This window comes from Jatropha curcas, chromosome 7, assembly GCF_041381405.1.
Source record: "Jatropha curcas cultivar XTBG-Jc1 chromosome 7, XTBG_Jcur_1.0, whole genome shotgun sequence".
NCBI lineage: Eukaryota > Viridiplantae > Streptophyta > Magnoliopsida > Malpighiales > Euphorbiaceae > Jatropha > Jatropha curcas.
Window position 1 is genome coordinate 9885857 of NC_143157.1, and position 27004 is coordinate 9912860.

Sequence of the window (27004 nt, forward strand, 5' to 3'; positions counted from 1 at the left end):
GGGTTGAAGGTTGATGGTTATTTCTGGCGTTGTGCATTTGCATATTGTAAGAAAGATTTTGATTTTTTTTTTTTTTTTTGGTAAGATAGAGTCGTCAAGGAAAGGATTGAGTAAATATCTTTCTGAGGCTAGTTTTGAGACGTGGTCTCCTGCATTGTGCCCTCGGAAGAGATATGATATTATGACCATAAATTTATCTGAGTTTATGAACTCTGTTTTACTTTGTGCTAGAGAGCATCCTATTTTGTCTCTGGTGGTGTCTTATAGGGCATTGCTTCAACGTTGGTTTTTTGAACGACATCTTGAGGCTAGTTCAACATTTACAAAGTTGACGCCGCAGGCTATTTCTCGTCTGGTTGATGCTGAGACGGCTGCACGAAAGATGCTTGTAAGTTATTTCTTATCTCCCTAAATATGTATATTTGATTATCTATACAATGTGTATTCCTTTGTTGTGTAAATACTCATATTTAATTATATACTAATGTAAGAGTATATATTTTCTGTTTTTGTCTATATTTTTCTTTTTGCTAGGTTGCTTCGGTCGGTGGAAATACATATCAAGTAATTGACCGTTTTGTGAGCCACGTGGTTGATATTGTGGATAAAACATATTGTTGCAATGTTTAGCAATTGGATGAGTTTCCTTGTGCGCATGCTATTACATCTATATGGAAGTGACATCTCAATCCTTCTGATTTTGTATCATCTTATTACAAAACATCCATATATAACGACACTTATAGTGGTGTTGTAATGTCGTTGGATAATTTTTTACTTTGGTTATACATGTTAACGAATCTAGTTCGATTTTGTTGCCACCTGAAGTGAAGCGATCAGCAAGAAGGCCTAGCAAGCGATATATTTCATCTGTTGGTGAACAAATGGGGAAGATAATTGTGAAGTGTGGGAAGCGCAAGAAGTAAGGCCACAACAAACGGGCATGCAAATTTTAGTTATTAAATCTAATTTTTTATTTTAAATTATTTTATACTAGATATATTTTTCTAAAGAGCTTTTGATATGATATATTTCAGTTTGAAGCATTTTTTTACTTGTAAACAAGTGTGTATATACACTTATTATTTAATGTTTAACTAATCGTTTTTTATGACCTTGATCTCTGATAAGAAAAGATAAGATCAGTTTTCTTGTTGGTCTGATTTCTTTGGTGGTGGCATCCATGTTAGAGGTTCAACTGTCAATGGCTCAATTGTTGAAGCATATGTGGTTGATTTCGACTGTTTGTCTTTCTTCACTGTCGATTCATGAACCATATCAATTTTCAAATTAAATGTTGGTATTTCTACTTCGTTTCTTTTTGCAAACTTCATCCGTTTCTGCCCCTCTTTGTCTTCGGCAGAACCAAATCTCTCTGTGAATGGACTTTTTAGTCTTTTTGGTTTCTCTGCCACTCTCTTAACCTTTACTGCCTTCTGTTTTTAAAAAATTCAGAAAATTTGTCAGTACTTTAACATGTAAATATGGTATGTATATACATGTTTTGCTTTTTTTTTTTTTGTTACTTCAACAGGACGTTTTTGTTTTCTTTGTTTGCGCTTGTATATATATATATATATGTATGTATATATATATACACGTCTATGTGTGTGTGTGTGTGTGTGCATATGTATATATGTGTATATATTTGAATACATATATTTACCTTTCTTGCTGGAATTATTTTGGCCTGAATATTTTTTTCTTGACTGTTTTGTTTCTCACTTGGTTGTTTGATAGTGCTCTGTTGCACTGGAATTTTTTTTTTTTTTTATCAAGTATTGTTTTATGTACTGTTGAAGGCAAATATTGGGCATAATTAGTGTTTCATACATGGTGAATCAGTGTATATACACATATTTACCTGTGTTGATGCAATCTTTGGTGTTGGGCTGGTTTGTTGTTTTCCAATCTGTTCTTTTATTTTGCCATCCGTCTGTTACAATATATTTCTTTGTTACAAGAGTATTTCAATTTGAAATTGAATAAGTACCATTGTCATGCGAATAGGCTATGTGGTTTTTGAAATGAATCAATTAATAAAAATATATAAGTATATTTACCTTTTTTCCAATATTTACAGATCATCTAACCTCCCACTTGTTTGCAATTTCTTGCTGGTATGCTCTACATCTTTCGCCTTTTTGTCTTGTTTAAGTGTTGGGCATTTACACTATCATATGTTAATGCATTTTTAAATAGGACAGTTGTTGCTTATATATAATAAACATTTTTATATATCTGATTTTTTCATACCTCGTTGGTGAAGTATTATGTCATTACTACTATGCATGTACTAACCTTATCTTGTATTGAATCTTTAATATTTCTGACTACTTCTTTCAAAAAACAAAGTCATGTGCAATGCCTTGTCATCCAATATTTCTTCATTATTATATATTTTATTCTTTTTTATTGGCTTTCTTGCTTCTCTTTCTGTTCGTCATTCCTGCTATCTTCATCACTGCTTGTAATTTTGTATATTGATCTTCATCTTCACCTTCAGTTTCTTCTATATCATCTATTTCTTCATTTCTTTCTTTGTTTTCCTCATCCAGTTCTTTATCTTCATCGTCCTCCTTTTCTTCATCATCTTGCACACTTTTCTGTCTTCATCATTGACTTTTTGGAGCATTGTCTTATCTTCTATTTGCTTTAGATATTGGATAATTTTGTCAATTTTTCCTTTTCAATCTCTTCAATCTTTCTTTATTGTTTTCTCTCTTTACACCTCTTATTTCTTTTGTCTCCCCTTGTATTTCATCTTTCGAATTTGACATTATTGTTTCTATGCTCGAAGATTTTGGTCTTATAAAGAAATTCATTTAAACACAAATTCTATCTGAAAAACACAACTTTAGAGTATTGTAATTATACGACTATACATATTATACTTCATATATAGATATCTACGTAATATACATATTGTAAGTATATACAGGTATTTAATAAATATATCAACATCAAATTTTTTGTAATTGTAGACATGTGACAAAGGTCAGAATATATATACATATATATACTTTATGTACATATATTAATTTATTTTTGATCTATGTACATGTAAAAAAGACCTGTATATAAATTTTATAAATATAACAATACACCTACATATATTTATATATATGCAATGCAATTTGTAAGTGTATTATGTTTTCTCTAATGTCAAAGAGTTAGTCAGTGCAATCTTATAAGTAAATACAGTTTTCTAATTTATATACCACTATCAAATTGTTTACTAAGCTGTACAAGTAATATAGGTAAGAAAATACATGTATATATACTTTATACATCAATTCAAATTATTCGTTGTTATTTGCATGTACAAAGGATTTTATATGCATGCATTTATATTATAGGATTTCATTTGCAAATTATTTAATATTTTGAACAAGTTAATAAAAGGATTATATCTTACTTCCTTTTCCTGGAATAATTCGTTGATTGTTTTCCAATCCGTTTCCTTCTTTCAAGACCACCTCAACACCCTTGGTAAGATTTTCTCTTTTTGCAATCATGTATATATTTTCCTCTTGACGTAGTATTAGCAGGACCTCAAATGCCCAAATCATCACTATATATGGGAATGCATAAATTGTCACTCCATGCTTTGCTGTTGTTTTTGCTGCATTTAGAAATTGCTTACTATTTTATTAAAACACAACTTTCCTATGGGTATATCCCTGTCAGTTTCTCATTACATAAAATTTTCACAAAATCTTGGTTAACCTTCACTTTTTGTTGATCCAAGAGGATGAGTTTGTGAAGAATATAAAGGTTAGCAACTTTTATAACATCGTTGCCATCTGCAAGCTGAATGTCATTTTCATCAGTCTCAAACAAATTGATAAGGTCTTTCATTGTGATATCATCGCTGCTGTCAAAAAATACTCTCATGAAATTTTCTTTCGAAAGTTTAGGTATCTGATGTGGAGGAGACAGGGAATCACAATTGAGTCATGTGATCATTGCAAAGTCTTGTAGCTTGAAAGATATTTCTTTTTCACCAATGAAGAATGTGAGCTCATTCAGGTTCTTATTCTTTGCTTGCATGTGGATCAATTGTTTTATAAACCTCATAGGGAATACCTCTGGGTAGTTGATTGTTAGGAATTTTTCCGAATGGACCTTGGTTGAACAGTTTCAGCTGGGATTTTGTTAACTTCTCTCTTATATCATCTATTACTTTCAAAATACACTGGTTGTTCATCCGCACTTTATGATCAGACTTGTCTCTTAGTCTAGCAAAATTTTTCTGCATGTTTTTTAATATATTACATCAATTAATGGTATATATTCATATTTTGCTTTTTTATATGATGTAGGTATAGGTAGATAAAATTATACATGTTGTGGTTGTTTTCCGTTCTTCTTTACTTTGGATGTTAGTGTACTAGTCCTAGCTTGCTTCGTTTTGGTAGGTGTTTCTTTTCTGGGCATTTTTATTCTAGCCATTTTTTTATGATAAGAGTGCTGCAAACATATCAATATCTAGTTAGTAATAGAGAAATCTACAAATCATATATGTTTTAGTGTATATGCATATCTATAGCAATACAGTTACTTATACACATTGTTTAATATATAAATTATGCAAATATACCAATTTGAGTCTCATCAAGTCATACAACAATATACAAACTAATTTATCAGTTGTTTTTATATATACTGTTTTTGCAGTAGCCTAATATTTGTAATGTATTTTGCAGACTCAATTACCACATATATATGTGTGTGTGTATATATATTTCATGTATTTGCAATCTACAAATAGCATTAAAACGCATAATAGGTTTATAGAGATTAATATATATACAGTATTTACAGTAGCCTATCATACCGTCAATTTATACAATGACTTATAATATATACATATATTTACTGTATTTACATTGGATGAAGATAGTCAAATTTTCTATATTTGCATTAGTAGAAGATATCATTCCCTTGAACACTGATTTATCTTAATCCGATAATTACTGTACTTACAGTACTCAAACATTCATCTATATATTACAATCAGGTTGTAAATGTGTATTTAATCATAGTCTAAATCATGTATATATGAATATATATATCATAGTTCAGTTGTTTTCACTCACATATCAATGTGCATTCTTTTTTTATTGAATGGTTTTTATCTATATACTATATTTACAATAGCCAAACATATTTTTGTATTTTGCAGTCTTAATTAACCAATATGCATATGTATACTATATTTACAGTAGCCAAACAACCCTTCAATTTTGACACTGATTTATCAAAATTTGACTAAATATTTTCTGTATTTTTACATCATGCAAACATGCTCACTTACAACCTTTTATTAGAATCAGATTATAGATGTATGAGGTTTTAACACGAATTTTTGTTATTAAACTATATAAGAAAGATGTATGTACAGGATGTATTAAAAATTGCGGTATAAACCCATGAAATCTATCTATATATTGTAGATCTGTATATATACCTGATGAAATAAAACTCATATTTTCACATGCATTCTCATTGGTAGTAAAAACATGGGTACTGATTTTTGAATCTTAGAGAATGGCAACAAGTTGGAGTTTAGCAGCAAAAGATTTCCTTTTTTTTTTTTTGAAGTAGGGTTTCTTTCTAAGAGATTGGGTGAATGGTGGTTAAAGATAATGTAAACCAAATGGGAAATCGCATGATATCGAAAGATGGAACAAGGATCTGGCCGATTTTTGAGGAGCGGTTGTAGATCACTAGAAAAAATTTGCTCATTTACGACCGATTTGTAATAAATCAGTCACTAAATACAATCAGCGATCGATTTGCGACTGATGATAATTGGTCGCAGAAGTGCTCATCGCAAAATTTTTTTGCAACCGAATTACTAATTAGTCGCTAATTTGCGACTGAAATTTCGGTCGCAAAATTTGGTCGTGTCTTCCTTCTGAAACTCTATCTCAAATGGGTCGCAGATTGTGTCTGTCGCAATTTATAAACGTGGTTGCAAATTTTGAAATCTGTTGGTCGGTCATCTGTCGCAATTCTAAATTTGACGATTATATATTTGGTTGCAGTTTGGTCGCAAATTCGTCACAAATATACAATTACAAAAAAAAATTTAATAATATTAAAAACTATATTTTTTTGCACCTGTGAAAACCAGCATATATATATATATATATATATATATATATATATATATATATATATCACAATCACAACATAATAACAATGTAAAAATATAATTATTGATGTAATGTACTGTACAAAATATGAAAAAACCACAAAAAGCCAAAAAGGTCCAAAATCAAATCTACAAGGTTGGTCATATGCACGATCCAGTGTCGTATTGCCGGGAGGAATACCTACTGGATGTGTCGTATTGTCAGCAGGAGTGACCAAGGTATCATCTGCAGTATGGGGATCAAGAGGAGACGGTAGTGGCTACTGATGAGCTGTCGAAACATCTCGATCTGTAGCAGAAGTAGGATCAAAGGAAGAAGTACCAGCACCAAGCTGACCGGACAGCCACATGACATGCGCTCTAAGCTCTGCAAGCTGTCTCTCCTACTCATCAACACGAGCCCATAATGCAGTAAACTCCTCGGCGCTGTGGTTGGGCTGTGGTCCTGAGCCGGCTGCAGAAGCATACGATACTGAGCCGCAATAAAACTGTGACGCCTGGGACCTGATGCCATATACTTTCCTCTTCTTTTCATTCCCTACAGCCTCTAGATAAAGTGCTAATTCATCAATTCTTGACTCAGCTTCAGATTCAGCCTGAGAAGAAACAAGACGCTCGCGAGCTGTACTATAGTTCTTCAGGCAACATTTCTTTTGCTAACTGCACAAAATCATCGCAACATTTTTTTTGCTAACTACAAACTATATTGTAAGAATTCTTGTCTTAATATCCCATTGACCTCATACCTCCAGTACATCCAATCTCGATTGGTCCGCATATTTTTACCTAATTAACACTCTGTTTATAAAGGGCAAATTATATGTAATTACATTAGTCCTAAACCATCCTTAAAATATGGCAAAAGTAATGTGTCATTTACATTTCTAACTTACTAAGGTTATTTCTATAATAAGGGTAACTATATATATGTAAACTGTCACGACCCATTTCCATGGACCGGACCGGCCCTAGGACCTGGGTGGGCTTAAGGCCCCCGAAGCCCGTAGTAAGCCTAACTTATTTAAATCTCACCTTCTATTCATAATTATAGATTCAGGCCCATTAACTCAAAATGCAGTTCATATATTTAATATGGACTTTTACTATTTATTTACAACCCAACTGGAATACAATTGCGGAACTCTACCTTTATATTTACATCGTTATTTCTATCATTAAAAGTCTTCTACAATAAGTGTCTCAACTCCACAAGGCTTTTATTTCTTTCTATTACCTGAAAAAAAAATAGTAGGCAGGGGTGAGCGCCAAACTCAATGAGTAGGGTTAGATAACCCTCTCACCCCACACAATCACACAGAAGCTAAATATTTTTATCTAGTTACCGTTTAATTATATGATCATGCAGTTTGTCACACAAATGGCAATACAGCAGCAATCACAAGTATCATCACCTTCATATAATCACATCACGTGGAAATTAGTCAGTGGCACCACCTGAAACCCCAACGAGCCGTCCTCACACATGGCTCGCCCTCTCATACATGTGCACCGGGGAGCCGATCCCCCATACGGCCAACTGGTCTAATCCTCACTGACCAGTCCTCTCATTGTTTTTCTATTCTCTCTTTTCTTTTCCATACCCACAGGAGGCAACCCGGTGGTCTCCATCCAATCTAGATCATCAAGTGCTCACAACAGGAGGCCACCCTGCGGGCTACAATCAAATCTAGATTATCAGGTGCGCAACAACAAGAAGCCATCCTGTGGTTTTCCATACAATCCATATCATCAGGTGCACACGGGGGCGCCGATCTCCCATTTTCCCGGCCGACGGTCAATATCATATCATATTCAGGATCCATATCACAGACCGTCCTCACAAACCCATGGTGGTCCACTTCATCCCAATTCCACACAAACAAGGCACAGTATATTCATAGCACAAGTAATCAAACAATTTTTACTATCAACAAATAGTGCATCATAATATGGCACTTCAATAAAATAATGCATGATAACATTTAGCCGTGAATGCATGCATGCAGGCGGATGAAGCGAATTATCTAACACTACTCACATTTCTTTATTGTCCTTTAAAAGGACTGTCTTTATCACTCCATGCTTCCAGCTTTCGTCCTCGCATTTCGAAATTTTATAAACCTCTATAATAAACAATAGAATTCTAAGTAAGAATTTTAAATTTGAAGATTCTATTTTATATTCGTTTACTAGTTTTGGCAGTCATTTAATTCATTTATTAATTTAAACTATATATATATATTTATAGATACAGATATTGGGTTTCCTTATTTATTTATCACTCTAATAATCTTATTCTATATTTTTAATTTCTATAAATAATTTAATCTCTATTAAGTAATTTAATTTCTATAATTAATTTATTTTCTACCGAAATTTCGGCAGCATCTCCCCTAAAATTTAGACTATCTACCTGCTAAAATATCAACAATTTCACAATTATTCAATCCATACGGCCCATCCATCGGGCAATTAATCAAACAACATTTTCCCATTCTCCTTTAATCTCAACATCACCACACAATCCAAATTATACATTACAATAACATTATATTTAAACTACCTTAATTAAATCAACACTAAAATTATAACACTGTTAACTACTCACAATTATCAAATTAAATTAACCAAATTAATTAACTACAAATAATAAAATTAATTTAATTAACTAGCGTTACTAACATGAACTTAACTAAACTAATTGACTACAAGTAATAAAATTAATTTCATTAACTAATATTACTAAATTAATTAACTTCAAATAATAAAATTAATTTAATTAACTAATTTTACTAACATTAACTAAGTCAACTAAAATTATTAAAAGTAAACTAACTAAATTTAAGTAACTATCATTAATAAAATTAAATTCATTAACTAAAATATATTTAAATTAATTTATACCCCAATATAATTTTTTTTGTTGAATTTCTGCTAGATCGGAAATTGCCACGTGTGCCGGATCGGAGAGCAGTGGCTGTCGGTGGTCGGAGGCACGCTGGAGCGGCGGCAGAGGCGCAATCCGGTGGTCAGAGGCTTGCTGGAGCTGCTGCAGTCGCTGGCAGTGACGCAGACCCAGTTGCAGGGAAGAAGAAAAGGGAAAGAAAGAAAGAAAAAGGAAAGAAAGAAAGAAGAAGAAAAAAGAAGAAGAAAAAAGAAGAAGAAAAAGAAGAAGAGAGGGAGGTGTGGTGGTGCGGTGGTGGGCTGGAGGTGGCATAGAAATGGTGAGAGTGAAGGAGATAGGCGTTGAAGATAAAGGGAAAAGGATGTTTCTAGATGGTTTGGGTCGAACCGGTTCGATTCGGTTCGATTCGGCCCAAATCTTCGATTTTCAACCGGTTTCGGCTTTTTCAATCGGTTTTCGATTCGATTTCTCATAGTATTCGCACTAAAATATTAATAGCAATTTCCAGGCTGTCGGTTCGTTAAATTAAATTGGAAAATGTTTTGAAAATAAAAATTCGGGGTATTTCATAAACTCACTAAGTTCATTATTTCTAATTAAAGTTATATATATATATATATATATATATATATATATATATATATATATATATATATATATATAACTTAATCAGTTTTTAAAAAAATTTCGGCAGCATTTTGGCATAACATTCTCAAATTCTCAAGTCAAAACACAATAATATAAACACTTCTATAGCATCCCAACATCCACCAAAGTCAAAATGGCCACTACTAGACCTGCAACTCAAACGCATCATTCATTTCATTTACAATCAAACGAAAACACAAATCAACATAAACTAATTTTAAAAAATTAGTATATTTTAAATTTTAAATAATAAGAGCTGCTTTAAGTGGGCAGCGGTTTATTTTGTATAATATTGCGGAGTCTAATATTAAAATTGAAAATTGATTTAAACGATGAGACATGCTTAAATTTAATAGAATATTTCTCTAAAATTTAAAAAGACAGTCACGAACCTTAAAATTTCCCATAAAAAAATTATTAGTTCTTATTTGATATGACCATTAATAATTCTGTTGTACATTTTTTTTCATAGAAAAATAAGAAGCACTGTATTTTAACTGCTTATGATGAGGTATAAGACATGAAACAGCCTTACAATTCAAAAGATAGATTGGACTTGTGACATAGAATGATTACTTTGAGTTGTCTTAAAAGTTGATTAAATTCAGAAAAAATAAATAGAAAAAAAATGAAATAAAGCTGCAAATTTAAGCTGTTCATTTGATGAGTTTCTTTCTTTTATTTATTTTTTTTCAATTTATGTATAATTGTATATGTATTTTTAATTAATACCGATATGTAAACAATGATTATGATTACTTTGAGAAAGAATTTATTCATAAATATTCAAAGACCAACATCATAAATCTAACAGCCTAAAACCATAATCTAACAGCCTAAAACAATTTATTCATAAATATTCAAAGATCAACTTCAACCTAAAACCATAATCTAACAGCCTCCCACAACAAATTTTACCTCCTAAAATTAAAATCGCTAAGCTAAAACAACCACAGAAACAATAATCACTAAACCGTAAACTAAATGCATAACTAAAAAAATAACAATAATCATCCCATAACAATAATCATCAAAAAGAAAAAACAACAATAATAACAAAATTTATCTCCTAAAATTAATATCGCTAAGCTAAAACAACCTTAGAAACAATAATCACTAAACCCTAAACAAAATGCATAACTAAAAAAACAACAATAATCATCCCATGAGAATAATCATCAAAAAGAAAAACAACAATAAAAACTAAAAACAAAAAATGAAAGGAATTCGCTCATTGCAAAATGAAATCAACACAGAAAAAAACCAAAAAAAAAAAAAAATAAAATAAAAGGAAGAGGCGTACCTGACCAACGAACATGAACGAAGCTCCTGCAAGAATCTCCGGCGACCGGCGCTGCAAGAGAGTGGAGGAGGAGGCGGCTGGGAGGGGCTGCAACACGACAAAGAGGAGAAGAGGAAAGAAGGAGGGCTGTGACGCAACGCCACCAAGGCTTATAAAGCCCTATTTTTTTGCGACCGACAAATAATTAAAATGTCAGTCGCAATTTTTAATCATGCGATGTTATTTTCAAATAAGAAAATTGTGACCAGTTTGCGACCGATTCTATGGGTCGCAGAATGAAACTTAAATTTGGCACTGAACTGCAGTGCGCAATTTTGCGACAGACTTTTAAACGATTGCAAATTCATCATAGAATCAATCGAAAAGTAGTCACAAAGTGGTCGCAAACTAAAACTGGCGGCAATTATTAAAGCTAAAATTAGTGACAGATGCTATGTCGGTTGCAAATCCGTCGCCAAATCTATCGCCATTTAGTCGTAAATCCATCGGTGTATATTAACCTCCCAACCATCGCAATTTCATCGCAATATTTACATCAGTCGCAAAAATGCATTTTTTTGTAGTGGATGTGGAGAAGTTGAGTGCCCTCGGCTTTCCTTTTCTGTTGGTTGAGCTGCGTTAGTTTTTATTTAGGACTACTAATGGCGTCATATGGGAAGAGGTTATTTTAAGTATTATTTTTTTAATTTTGACCAAATGTCTCAGTTTCTTAACATTTGTTATTTTATGATATTTGGTAAAAATTGAAACCTTGAACATGACATTTGCCTAAGAGCCTCTTAAATTTTTACTTATAGACATCGAATACTTAAATTTTTATTTTTATTAAAATTAAATCTTTATTGGATTGAAAGTTAGAGCGATAATCACACACCTTAAATGCACATTGAATTTAATTGATATTTCACTTAATTTATTAAAAATAACTATAATTTTTATTATCATTTAGGGTGTGTTTATTTGAGTTTATTATAGCTATTAGAAACCTATCTTATTGATGTGATTTAGATAAAAAAACAAAATTTATTTCTTTTGCCTTTTCAGATAAGCAACTTATATGAATATGAAGGCAAATTAAGGCAAAATTTATTTCTTAACTTATTTGATAAGCTGTACATGAATGATATATTGTAATTAATTTATAAATGATATATTGTAATTAAGCTGTAATTAATTTATAACATTCATCATTAAAATAAATTTATATTCATCATTTATGTATAACATAAATGATATACATATATATCATTTACAATCATATTATGCTAATACTTGAATATTAAATTAAACTTTGTATATTTGACTTTATCTTATATAATATAATGTCAATTTTATTATTATGTAAAAAATACGTAATATGTAAAAATATAGAAGATCAAATATGTGAAAAATACAATCATTCAAATTATTCGAATATCTCATTTATTAAACAATCTTAATCATTCAATAATAAGCTCTTAATATCACTCCTTATTAATCAATCAGTTTAATAAGCTATTGATTCAGTTTCAGCATCCAGTCCAAAAAAACCACCTCTGAAATTTTTATTTTTTTTTAATTAAAATTAAGCCCTTGTTTTCAATTGAACCATCCATGCAACACATAATTATTGTTTTATTTCTAACCGGTAACATTGAGGACTTAATTTTGAAAATTTAGACTCCGATTATTTTTGAAAAATAATTATCTTTGAAAAATAATTTTCAAGAAAATACATTGCTGGTCGCAAATTGCAATATTGAAAATTAGTAAAAAAAAATTAAAATCTTTATTTTATAACACAGTAAAAATATTTGCAATAATAAAAATTTCGTATTTTAAAATTTTATTATTAAATATGATAAAAAGAAATGATAAATTGTGAATATTGCCGGTCAGTGGCGGTGAATATAGCATCGGGTAATAGTAGCTACTGATAATTAATAAATTAAACAATATATATCCATAAAGTTATAATAAATTTATCATTGCCGAAAAATATTTTCTATCTCTTGAAAATGAAAGTCATTTTCTTTAAAAATAATTTATTTTTTCTTTGACCAAAAAAATACTTTTTGTTAACTTATTTTCATAAATGCCTTAAACAATAGAAAATTGTGCAATCCATGCAAGCTGTTTTACGGAAATAAATGGAACTTTAATAAGCAAAATAATAAGGAAAACTCAATAAGTCAGGAGTTTACCAAACTGGAAGATCCAATTCAGGCAATATAATAATATAACTCTCATTAAGAAGAATAAAATCAATAGAACATTAAACTTGCGCTTTCTACAGCGCTATAAAACATCTCCACAGAACATTTTGTTCTGTAACTTTAAACAACTGGTTTTACTGAAAGCATTGGTTAATATATATATCGATTCAACTCATACTAACTCATCCTGACAGGATAAAACAAGGCAGAATATCACTATAAAGAGCATCAAAAAATAAAGATTTTGCCAGCGTAAGACTTCCAAACATGCTAAAGAAGTTTACATAAAGTAAAAGAATTTGAGCCATCGTGGATGCTATTACCAAACAACCTTTTGCTCGCTACATTTTCCTTTAACAAGTATACAAGGGAATGGGATAGGAAGTGCAAAGGAGAGAGAAGAGAATTATCACTACCTTGACCTCTGAGCCAGTTTCATACACCACTTTGCGCACCCATTCTAGCTCAATAGTCGGCCACCTAAAAAGCCATAACTGGTATAAGTTGTTTGGGATTCTGTAGCCTGACCCTAAAAACTATTGCCATGCATTTCCAGTTCCACCGGTCACAGCTTGAGCGTCTGCAAGAGAAACAGCCATGGCCAACATCATCTGCTCCTCAAAACTCTCAGGAACAATGGGTCCAGTGTTATTCTGAAACTTGCTCCCCATTTCATCTGATGGTGGTGGTGGAGGTGGTAATGAAGCAGAAATTCCACCAGCTTCTTCTGTTGTGCCAGAGCTTGCATAACTAGTCCCTGCTTCTGCAGCATCTGATCCTCGATCTGCAGCCCAATCACCTTCACCTCTCAACATTACCATTCTGCAATCTGATGATGTATTGCTACAACTCTGTCTAGGGGGATAATTCTCTGCATCTTGATCTAGCCTGCTATAAAATGTACTACTTCCTGGAAGCATGTTACTTGCTGAAACATTTCCATTATTATTATGAACAAAAGATTCCCCACCCATCTGCTGGCGCTCAGCAAGGGCAGCAATTGCACAAGCTAGACCTCCAGAAGGAGATGATGATGATCCTCCTGTCAATGGAGCCATTTCCTGTGCAGCATAATGACCTTCTACATTATAATTTTCAGAAGCAGCAGCATCAACATAAACTGGACTTTTCTGTCTGCCATTCTCCTGTGATATCATTTCCAATTCAAAAATAACTTAATCAGCAATAGAAGACCTAGGCAACCAAACTGAAGTAAAAGAATTTTCCCGACAACAAAATAGAGAATCAGTATAGTAACCACAATAGCTTAAACAATTAAAATAAATAAAAAAATAACAACAATAAAAATTATAAAAATTAAGTTCCAAAGGGTAATGGGATATATGGAGCGCTAAAATACATAATTTTTGGGGGTTTAGTCATTGGTTATAAGTGATCCATCATCCCAATTCATGAGTCATTTTAAAATTATACAGACATCCATACCCATTGCATCAACCATTATCTTGCCCACTTACCCAATAGCGCTATTAAGTCTAGATCCAGACTGAGACCCAACCAAATGGATAACCCCTCTCCAATTCATAACTTAATCAACCCTCTCTCCATATGTTATTCCAACAATAATCTTTGTTTACATTATGGAACATGAAAGGTTTCCACCTCTCATATAGGCATGCAATTGCAATTTTTTAAAGCATTACCCATCAATCAACAGCATAAAATTCAAAGCATTAAGCCAAGCAATGACCAATCTCACCTTCAAACAAGAATCCTTCTGAAATTGCAAGAGTAAGATACATGAAGAGACTGTTGAATTTTGAAAATGAATGCTAAACTGAAGACAGAGTTGAAGGCTTAAAGCCTTAAACGAACAAGTGATTCAGCATATTCAAATTTCTAGAAATAAGCCGGCTTATCAGTTACTTTTACCTTCTTATTTACACTTTCCTCCAGCATCTAAAGTTAACTGTCTATATTGTTTTCTATTAGGTGCTCATCAAATAAATTGAGAATTAAAGCAGAAATCAATTTTCATAGTTGAACATTTAATTTGAAGCAATCAATTGCATAATGCACCTGGATATAAAATTCAAAGTACAAGCATACAATTTAATTAACTCCTTTTAAATGGAAATTTTATTTTCAAGAAGGGGATTAAATCTATTGTTTATAAAGACACACACCTGATGCAGGAGATTCAGTTAACTATCTCAAGCCCAAGGAGTTAAAACTAACTTGAGGTCCCGACTTATCAGGGAGTTTCAACTAATCAGACCGAAATCCAACCTCAACAGATTTTCAACCACCAGTAAAAGTTCATATTAAGGCAGCATCATAATAACCAGAAAAATGATTGGAGGAAGCAAATAAAGGGAAAACAAATCTTCACATCTCTAAGCATTAATAAGCACAAACTTTCTTTTACTAATCAATAAAACCACTACACCAACACAGTCCTACACATGAATAAGAAGAAAAAACAATCAAGAAACGATCAAAAAAATTTGCTCTCCTGAAAAAGGGCACTAATAAACTTATTAGCCCTGCAAGATCTCTTAAAGAAGGGGATTGTTGAAATCTTTGTAATTAAAATCAATATTGTCTTTCCTAGTTTAGGTTTATTGTCTTTCCTAATTTAGGTTTATTCCTATTTAGATCTCTTCCTATATTGGAACAATCTTGTGTATATATATAGTGATGTAGAGATTGAAAATATAACACACAATAAAAAGAAATTTGAAATATTCTTTCAACATGGTATCAGAGCCATTGCCGTGAATTTTTTTGGCGACGGTTTCGGTTTGAAACAGGGCTGAGATATACACAGTGCCGCCGGAGTTAGGAGTTGGCCGTCACCGCCCAGCTCAGAAGGAAGAGGGACTCCCGATCGGCCCTCCATCCAAGCCGCGTCGCCGTCCGACCACGCGCGTGTGCACACGCGCCGCCAGAAGTTTTCGGCCGTTCTTCACGCGCCGGCGCGTGCGGCTGTATCCGGCGAGATCCGTCGACGTTTTTTGTTCCGGCGGCCTCGATTTGTTGTGGCGTTCTTCCTTGCTGGTTCTTCAGCACCAGTTTTGCTTTTTTGCAATTTTTTCCTTTTTTTGGTTGATTTCTGCCGCTGCCAGTTCTTCGCCACTGCCGCTTAAAAATTTTTTTCTGACAATATGGCTGACGGAAAAAAGGTGGATATGGGTTTTCACTCAGAGAGCCCCTCTCTTCAGATTAGTCCAGTGAAGTTAGATGGAACAAACTACCTGGCTTGGTCTCGATCTTGCTTATTATTCATTGAAGCAAGAGGTTTGCAGGGATACCTTGATGGTGGCGCAACTAAACCAGGTTCGACAGATCCAGGCTTTAACAAATGGAAATCCGAGAATTCTCTTATTATGTCTTGGTTAATAAATTCCATGCAGCCAACTATTTCCCGAGGCTATTTGCTTCTTGATACAGCTAAGAAGATATGGGATGTCGCTTCACAGACGTATTCGCAAACTGGAAACTATGCTCAGAGGTATGAATTGCGACAGAAAGTTCATGAAACCAAACAGGGAGATCTGACTATCGCTCAGTATTTTGCTGAACTTAGTGGGTTATGGCAAGAACTGGATTATTACCAAGACTTTCAAGCCAAATGTACTGATGATGCGACTCAAGTTCAGAAGTTGATTGAAGTAGAACGTGTGTATGATTTTCTAGCTGGCCTAAACAACGAGTATGATCAGATTCGAGTCCAAGTTCTTGGACGAGATCCTTTTCCATCCTTGCGACAAGCATATTCTTTTGTACAGCAAGAGGAGACTCGGAGGAATGCAATGGTTCACAGATCTACAATTGATAAAGCAGGGTTGATTGCTAATTCTGCATGTGAACATATACAGGCTGCCAAGAACGGTTCTTCAGACAGAGATCAATTATTTTGTGACTATTGTGGTAAGAACAGGCACACGAAGGAGTTCTGCTGGAAATTACATGGACGCCCAACTAAAGGGCGTGGAGGAAAGCGGGTCAGTTCTTCTAGACTACAGGCACACATATCTGATGGTGGAGCTTTATGTGAGGAAACATCTACTACTGGTAGTTTTTCTAATAAGGAAATTCAGTCCCTGAAACGATTGTTGTCACAGCTTGATTCTTCCTCAACTCAGACTGCAGCTTCTAATTTTGTTAATTCAGGTAATGCTTTTCTTACCTTTCTTGCAAAAATTGCAACACGCTCTTGGGTTATAGATTCAGGAGCAAATAAACATACAACAGGCTCTATAAAACATTTCCTCACATATTCTAAGTATCAAGGCACAGAAAAAATTCGCATTGCGAATGGCTCCTTAGTACCCATTGCTGGCGCAGGTTCTATTAACTGTACTTCCAATATTAAACTCTCCTCTGTTCATGTCCCTAGATTCCCTATTAATCTGTTATCTGTTAGCTTAATCACAAAAGCGCTTTATTGCAAAGTAACCTTTTACCCTACTCATTGTATATTTCAGGAACTGAACACGGGGAGAACGATTGGCAGTGGTAGCTTGCGCGATGGACTGTATCTGTTGGATGACGTTTGTCGTTTTTCAAATTCGGGTACCGGTCAAGCTTTATTAGGAACTTCTAGAAATCCTTCCCATGAAGTTATTCAATGGCATAGGAGATTAGGACATCCCTCTTTTTCTGTTCTAGGACGTTTATTTCCCACTTTATTTGCTAAGTGTGATTTCGATTCATTAGTATGTGATGCTTGTGCACTTGCCAAACACACCAGGCATTCTTATTCTCAAATTAATAATAAAAGCTTGATTCCTTTTGCTACTATTCATTCTGATGTATGGGGTCCTACTAAAACTGTCTCTCTTTCTGGTTATAGGTGGTTTGTGACCTTTATTGATTGTTGTACTAGATTAACTTGGGTTTATTTGATGAAAACAAAAAATGAAGTTTTTTCGTGTTTTCAGAATTTCCATAGAATGATTTGTACTCAGTTTGATGCGCATGTTAAAATCCTAAGAACTGATAATGGTACTGAATAGATGAATGCAGTTTTTCGTACCTATTTAGATTCTAATGGTATTATACACCAAACTAGTTGTGTCAATATTAGTGCTCAAAATGGAGTTGCGGAAAGAAAAAATAGGCATTTACTGGAAGTAGCTAGGTCTCTTATGTTCACTATGAATCTTCCCAAACCATATTGGGGGGATGCTATTTTGACTGCTGCTTACCTTATCAATCGTATGCCTCTTCGTACTTTAAATTTTAAAACTCCATTAGAGGTTCTTCAAGGAAAAAACTCTTATATTGTACCTCCTAAAGTCTTTGGTTGTGTTTGTTTTGTTCATCAGAATGGTCTAAGCAAATTAGATCCTAGAGCCTTGAAGTGTGTGTTTGTTGGTTACTCTGCTACTCAAAAAGGATACAAGTGTTATCATCCTCCTTCTAGAAAATATTTTGTGAGTATGGATGTTACCTTTCGGGAATTTGAGTCTTATTTTCCTTCCCAATCACCTCTTCAGGGAGAGAAATATCAGATGGAAGAGGTGATGAATGACGTTCCTTTCCAGGGGGAGTTTCCTGTAGACATAGATAGTAGGAGAGAACAACCCAAACCTTTAGAAAGATTGGATAGACCTGATTTGAAAACCTACACACGACGGACTAATACAGATACAACCATGGAGCATGAGAACTCTGATCAACCGTCTTCTCCAATTTCAGGCTCTGAAAATACAGCCGAACAAGAACTTGGTGAGTCTTCTTTAATTCCTGATGATTCTGATCCTAATCTTGATTCCAGCCCTTCTGACAATGACCTTGATATTCCTATTGCTCTTAGAAAAGGAGTTAGAACATGCACTAAACATCCTATCTCCCATTTCATCTCTTATAATGCTCTGTCCCCTTCCTATAGAGCCTTTGTTTTGTCTGTTTCTTCTGTTTCTATACCGCAGGATTGGCAAGAGGCATTACAGGACTCAAAATGGAAGGCTGCAATGGTTGAGGAGATGAGAGCTTTGGCAAAAAACGAGACATGGGATCTTGTAACTCCTCCATCAGGAAAGAAGCCAGTTGGATGTAAATGGGTGTTCACAGTTAAACATAAGGCAGATGGTTCCATTGAGAGGTACAAGGCCAGATTGGTAGCTAGAGGGTTCAGTCAGACCTATGGAGTTGATTACCAGGAAACTTTTGCCCCTGTAGCCAAAATGAATACAATTAGAATTTTGTTGTCTTGTGCAGCCAATCTTGACTGGGAATTACATCAGTTTGATGTTAAAAACGCTTTTCTACATGGTGATTTGAAAGAAGAGGTGTATATGGAGATTCCTCCTGGATTTGATGATGACAAGACCAGAGGAAAAGTTTGCAAGCTGAAGAAGTCATTATATGGGCTGAAGCAATCACCAAGGGCATGGTTTGAAAGGTTTAGTAAAGCTATGCTTTCTTTTGGGTACATGCAAAGCGATGCTGATCATACTTTGTTCATCAAACATCATAAAGGTAAGATCACCTTGCTTATTGTTTATGTTGATGATATAGTGATAACTGGAAATAATGAAGAAGAAATGACTCACTTGAGAAATTTGTTAGCTAGGGAATTTGAGATTAAGGATTTGGGAAAGTTGAGGTATTTCCTTGGGATAGAAGTTGCTAGATCAGAAAAAGGGATTTTTATTTCTCAAAGAAAGTACATCCTTGATCTCCTTAAAGAAACTGGTATGTTGGGATGTAAACCCGCAAAATCACCTATTGAAGCCAATCATAAGCTTCAAGCTGGAGTGGGAAGTTCAGTTGATGTTGGCAGGTATCAGAGATCGGTCGGGAGGTTGATTTACCTTGCCAATACTAGACCAGATATTGCCAATGCTATAAGTTTAGTGAGTCAGTATATGCATGACCCTCGGGAGTCTCACTTAGAAGCTGTGCATCGGATTCTAAGATATTTAAAATCAGCTCCTGGTAGAGGACTTTTATTTTCTAAACATGGTCATTTGACAATAACAGGCTATACAGATGCGGATTGGGCTGGTTCTCTTGATGATAGGAGATCAACCTCAGGATATTGTGTTTTTGTTGGAGGAAACCTTGTCACATGGAGAAGCAAGAAGCAGGCTGTTGTTGCAAGGTCCAGTGCAGAAGCAGAATATAGAGCTATGGCATAAGGAATATGTGAACTCCTATGGTTGCGCAGATTAATGGAAGAGTTAAAGTTGGTTGAAACAACAAATATATCCTTGTTTTGTGATAGTAAAGCAGCCATCAGTATTATGAATAATCCAGTCCAGCATGATCGAACTAAGCACATAGAGATTGATCGTCACTTTATAAAAGAGAAGATAGTTGAAGGCCTTATAAATGTCTCCTATATAGCTTCAAAAGAGCAACTAGCCGATGTTTTCACGAAGGGTTTGAATAGCAAACTGTTTCATCCTTTGGTTTGCAAGTTGGGCATGAGTAATATCTCTATGCACCAACTTGAGGGGGAGTGTTGAAATCTTTGTAATTAAAATCAATAGTCTTTCCTAGTTTAGGTTTATTGTCTTTCCTAATTTAGGTTTATTCCTATTTAGATCTCTTCCTATATTGGAACAATCTTGTGTATATATATAGTGATGTAGAGATTGAAAATATAACACACAATAAAAAGAAATTCGAAATATTCTTTCAACAGGGACCAATGAAGATAGTCACATTACAGAGAGAGCAAAAGAGCAGACTAATGCAAATACAGCACTGCTGCACTGGTAAGATTGGAATTTGGCGAAACAGAATTTTCAGACCTTTTCAAGTATTTGGGATGGAATGGCTGAGATTTTGGCTGCGATGAAATAAAAGCTCCTTTGTTCCATTTTCCTGATCGGAAAGAAAATTTTCAACCATTCTGGCTGGAATGAAACGTAACAACAATCCTGGTCTGAACCTTTTACATCCTTGCAGTATGAGGCAAACGCGCAACACTAGGCTACTTGCCGATAACTTTACTTTGGTCCACTAGCCAAATGGCCTTAATTTTTTCTCATAACACAGGTAACCTACTCATAATATCTTCAAAATCCATAAAAGCATATGTAATGGACTGGTAATCCACCCACCCCTCAATAATATAGCATAAACATCATTGGAAACAAATTGTTCACTAGCCAAATTGCTTTATCTTTTTTCATAACATAGGTAACCCATTCAGAATATCTTCAAAATCCATCAATATGGTATGTAATGGTAACCCATCCACCCCTCAATAATATAGCATAAAAACATGCATTGGAAATATTATAATGCAAGTCAGAAACAAAAACAGAGAGATTAGAAGTTACCAACTTCTTTTGATTTTTTTTCCATGTTACTAAGTAAAATCAAGCACTAATTTTAAGTGACGAGATTTCAAAGGAATCCAAATGAGGGAAACCCCAAAATGGAGTGTAAAGGTTGAAGACATGTTAACCTAAGCTAAAAAGAGATCCGGGGATATAATGCAAGGTCTTCCAAAAGTGGAAAAGTATTAGAAGTGTGCTCATATGGCGTCATGTAGGTAATGACCAAAAAGAGTTGTTAAAGTAATGGTTATTACTTAATTATATAACTGTCGTTATTTGAACCATGTCTTATATCAACTTCTAAAGCAAACCTTGCTAACAAAAGAAGTAATTCTTCTTCTATTTTTAATTCCACTGCAAAGATTTTCTTTAAAAGCACAATCTACAACTAATGTTGGGATTTGGTTCAAATAAGTTCTCTGATTGTTGGTCCACCAAAGTATCTAAAAGTGCTAAAGTTTTGGACATGTAGCTTCAAAATATCCTAACTACAAATTCACTAAGCCTCATTGAATCATCCAAAAAAGATGACAAAGTACTAGCCACTCATGAAATAAGTGAATGAATGAAAAGCTCTAGTTATTCAATAAAGTTTTAACACTAATGCCATTAAAGAATACGAGTAGTCAAGTGAATACAATGTATTGTCAATCGAGTAATGTATTCAGACCTAGAATCACAAGCCAAGAACTCAGCTGGTGCACTAACATACAATTAATATAATGGAAAGTGGCAAGTAGATACTAAGAAGCAAGTTAGAATAATAGAATTGAAGAGTGTCAATGATATGTTAATATGACTCCTGTATGAATAATGTTAACATCTTACATTACAAATGGGCATTGATGTTATTATTTGTCAAGTTTTTCACTCAAAAACTACAATACATGGAATTCAAGGAAAAGATGACACTACTGTGACTAACTTTTGCACGCAAGAGTCACAAATTTGATTGTGTTTTAAAGATCCAAAGCCCAAAATTTGTAGCCAGACTCATCTGTGCAATGGAAGTAATCAATTATGAAAGTATACCTGAATAGAAAGCCAAATAGCCTCCATGACCATGATGTCCTCAAGATCCAGGTCAAATTCATCATCCCTACGATTTCATCAGCATTTGATGTGTCATACTTAGAATGAAGTAACAAGATCGCCCCAATTCATAATAATTAATTAAGCTAACAGCAAGCAGAATTAAAAACATTATTATGTGAATATGCCACTTAAACACTTGAAAAGCAACATGTCCTTAAATCATCAAAAATAAACCTTGGACACTGAATGGAATTAGATACACATAAAATATAGGGCATTTTCAAGAAAATATATATTAACAACTAGACAATACTTGCGAACAATATGTTTCTAACAAGAAAAACCTAAAGTTAAATATTTATGAACTGAACTTATTTTTATATTTAACAGTAATTAGAATAAATAATATATAGAAATATGACCATTCGGTGTTTCATATACAATTTGACATGGAAGGATCAGTTAAAATAAACTTTAACTCAGGCGCGTATATAATGGAAGCAAAAATAATTATACACCAAGTTATAATTATACATACTTGAAATATGTTTCCACATCTGATTCTAATATATATTCATGCATCAAGAACATGAATTATCGTCTGCAATGCACACATGGTGAAATCTATATTATATAAAATAAAATATTAAGTAATCACAAAAAACTTTTAATTTATTTAAAGCCTTGTGGTCTAATTTAGTAGAAGTATTGCCATGGAAGAGTATCTGTATATATATTATACGCACACACATATATATGTAGGTAAATATATAGTTTATTCTTTCCAAAAAAAGAAGCCACTATTATTTGGGGACATAATCATAAAAAATGTGGAAAAAAAAGAAGATTTATTGTTCCACTATAGACAGAAAAGAGTATCTTTTGAATGGAGGGGAAAGAGTTTGTGGTTTATATGCATAGACTATCAATACATGTTAGTTTACTACTGAATTGTTTAGAAGTGAACAGAAACAAAGGTGAAAGATCAACTAAAGAAGACAACCTTGGAGTCGAGGTTAATCTAATTTATGCTTATTTTATATATAAATATAGGGAATTGAAATGTAATAACTTATAAGCATGCTATTTACATATTTTTTACAATTGTGTAAAAGAGTACCATATCCAATTACAATTGTGTAAAAGAGAACCATATCCAATTACAATTGTGTAAAAGAGAACCATATCCAAATTTTTACCGAAATATTCATAAGTTTGAAAAGCAAATAGAATCACATGCAATGCACAAGCTAAAGGAACTACGCTATCAATATGAGGCCATTGCTAAAGTATGATCTCACCAAAATTGAGTCCCGCAAGAAAATTTGTAGACAATATTACCAAATTAACTTTAAGTACCTACTTTCATGAATCAACTCTGCACCATTTTGGTTGCAACATTAAAACATTTTCCATGGCATTTTAAACATAAATGGCGCTCTTTTATGTATCAAGTTGAAGTATGCACAAGCAACTTTAGCAACATAAAGATTTCTTTTTGAAACTTTAGTAAAAGAAAATCTAGGAAAATTGTATGCTTAGTGAGCTATGTTTGCAGTTGTGAAGTCTGTCAATGTCGAAGTTGAATGCTAAGGGGACCAGCATGCAAGCTTTTCACCATATTATTAAAACTCCAAAAAGTACAAAACCCTACTCTGCTGATTTCCAAAAACTCAATATAACCATAATTGTCATAGTTTGTATAATGTAGCACAAAAAATTGAGAATCTAACATGAATCAAATGGAAAGCACAGATCAAAGATTTTATTTTGAGATTGAATATTTATAAACATTCTCCATTAACCTATATAATTACAAGTAAGCATAGGAAAACAAAAGAAAAATCTGTGGTTAATATAAAAGTCAAATTCTTTATTGGAAAGTAAACAAGATAGTATCCTATCTACAACATCATTTTCTAAATGAAAATTAAATTAATCAGACTGCACCAACGTATACAAATCTAATATATTGTTGCATCCTTGTATATATTTTGTCCTTCTAACTATACAATTACTAATATGACTATCATGATTCCCTAAACAAGAACCATTCCTACTTAATTTAGAAGATTACTAGTAAATAATTCGCCAGTTAGTGCAATTAGAAAGCACCTCCAAGATACAAGACAAATGAGGAATTCAAGACTTTCAAGAAGTTCTCCAAATGCAAACCACTCCATCTTCCAATTGATTTTTCCCTTATATATATATATATATATATATATATATATATATATATATATATATCTCTGTGTGTGTAAGCGCGAGTGTGTGCGTGTGCATTTGTTTGTGCAGTCCAATTAATAAACACTTCACACATCACATGATTCACAAATCCTGACTGTTACCTTAAATATGAATAGAAAAAAGTAACAGAACAACAAAACAAGGTTTACCTGTTTGTTCTGTGATGCGAAGGGTGTCTGATTGAGAATTGAGAAGAAAGGACTTCTTCAATTTCCACAGGAGACCTAAAAGATTGAACTGGAAATTGGACGGGTAGAGGAAAAAAGAATTGGTGAGCCAAAATGTTGCAAAAATACATAAATAAAGATGAATCAGAATTCCAAAGAAGAGATACCGGTTGCAGAGCCACATTCAATTTCCCCCGGTACGATGTTGGTGCTTGAAGAACTTACTTCTAGTATTTTCTGCATTCTCTCTTTTTCATCCTGAAGTTCCTGCTGCCGCATCCTAATTTTTGCTTCTATCACACGTTGTTCTTCCTGCAGAATATCAAGATATGCATATAGCACACAATCCCAGCTGAAAACATCAAGGGATTCCCCGAATACAAAAGTACAGCTCGCTAAGGTTAACCAAATCTTACAATTTGCTCCATGCCCTTTTCCTCCTTTGTTTTCACACCTCGATACTCCACAGCATAATTTGAAGTTTTGCAAAAAGGACATCTGATCTTGTTAAAGAATCACAAGCATGGAAAATATGGATCCCAAAAGCAAATAAAACTATTGTCAAATTGGAAAAATTATGCAACTAATGTCAAAATCTCACATTGAAGGATACTGAGTAGGACGGGTTGAATTAGGGTTTTTCATCTGCAGAAAACACTCTGGTGCAAAGAAACATCAAATCGCATATAGAACACGAACAACAACATCATATTTGCAAATTTCAGTGAATATTTACCTGTACAAATACCTTTCATGCAACATCTTGATCGATTGAGACTTGGGTAATACTGAGATAAAAACAAAACAAAAGGCCTCATTGGTCACACATACCACCAAATACACAAAATCCCAGTGCAATATACTGTGTAATGAATCTCAAACAAGCTTCTTCTTTTCGTAAATCAAAGAAAAATCATTGAAAAAGAGAACAAAAACTGATATATTAGTAGTTCTGCCTTCTGCTTCCGAAAAAAATAGTAAAAATTTGACCGAATATAAAGATTGTTAAAGAAAAGAAAGAGAAAAGCCAATGACAGAGAAAAAGTAAATCAAAGGCACTTTATTTTTCAAATAATCAATTTTTTCCTTTTTCCTTAATTTTCCATGCAACCATACACAGCCAAGGCCATAGGGAAATTTCAAAAAATAAAAATAAAAAAGAATGAGAGACATTGATAGAGTAATACAGACCAAAAAGCAAATGGGGCATTCTTCTTGATCATGGCAGCACTCCTCATCCCCAGGATAACACGGTGCAAGCTTGGATTCAAGAATGAGCTTTCTCAGCTTCTTATGGTCAACATCTTTGTGAACATAGAGGCCTTGTGGCCTTGTATACCTCTCATCCACGACTTGTCTCCTCCTTCCCAGCTTATTGCCCATCCAATTCAAATGGACAGATTCCTTCTTTGTGTTCCTTTTTCTTAATTTATTGTTTGTTGCAAAAATATTTCAATTAAGAAATGTTCTCTGAATTGAATCTTACAACATAGAATTATAATACTATATCTAAAACCCTAGGTAATAGTCTCATATATGATCATCAACAACAACACCAGATTATGCTTTCCATTCTACTCAATTCATCATCAAAACAACTATCCACAAATTCCTGCAGAAATAGCAATAAAATTACAAAAGAAAAGCACAAAAACCCTACTTGTTGCAGAAATTCAATAACAGCCACAACTAAATTCCATAATTCACAACTGAATTGGCTAAAATTTGCCGCCAGGGAACTTTAACCAATCCCTAGAACCAGAAGAATAGGAAAATTCACAACGACTTCCGAAAGTAGAAGCAGCCATACTGTGCTTGAAAAGAAAGATGCTTGGCATAAGGCAAACAAGAAATGAAATGATGAGAAGAGGGAAAAAACGAACCTTGGAATCGTTGAAGCAGTTGACGAGAATGGAGATCGAGGGATTTTGCCAACAAAGAATGGAACAAAATCAGAACTTTCTTTTTCCCTCTTCTCCTGTTTGTTTTAATTATGTAATATTTTATTTTATTATTATATAAAGAGAAAATATAATTAAGTTGTCTGTTGTTTGGTTTTGGTTTCTGCCTTTCG

General features: G+C 33.5%; 1 protein-coding gene and 1 long non-coding RNA gene across 3 annotated transcripts; both read right to left on the bottom strand.

Annotated features, from left to right (window-relative positions):
• Positions 1 to 7225: 7225 nt before the first annotated feature.
• Positions 7226 to 9346, bottom strand: LOC149494680 (uncharacterized). Its single transcript, XR_016321675.1, has 3 exons — positions 9068 to 9346; positions 8202 to 8286; positions 7226 to 7397 (listed from the first exon to the last, which is right to left on the bottom strand). It is a non-coding gene; the product is annotated as an uncharacterized LOC149494680 (long non-coding RNA).
• A 3873-nt stretch (positions 9347 to 13219) lies between these two features.
• Positions 13220 to 27004, bottom strand: LOC105641139 (RING/U-box superfamily protein). 2 transcript variants are annotated; one of them, XM_089723815.1, is made up of 9 exons: positions 26814 to 27004; positions 26122 to 26353; positions 25667 to 25718; positions 25544 to 25589; positions 25347 to 25428; positions 25098 to 25242; positions 24913 to 25000; positions 22511 to 22577; positions 13220 to 14359 (listed from the first exon to the last, which is right to left on the bottom strand). In XM_089723815.1, the coding sequence occupies exons 2-9, from the start codon at positions 26311 to 26313 to the stop codon at positions 13751 to 13753; spliced, it is 1281 nt and encodes a 426-aa protein (XP_089579941.1). In that variant the 5' UTR covers positions 26314 to 26353; positions 26814 to 27004; the 3' UTR covers positions 13220 to 13750. The 2 variants fall into 2 exon arrangements, with proteins under 2 accessions (XP_089579941.1, XP_089579940.1); XM_089723814.1 differs by having other exon boundaries at positions 26122 to 26542.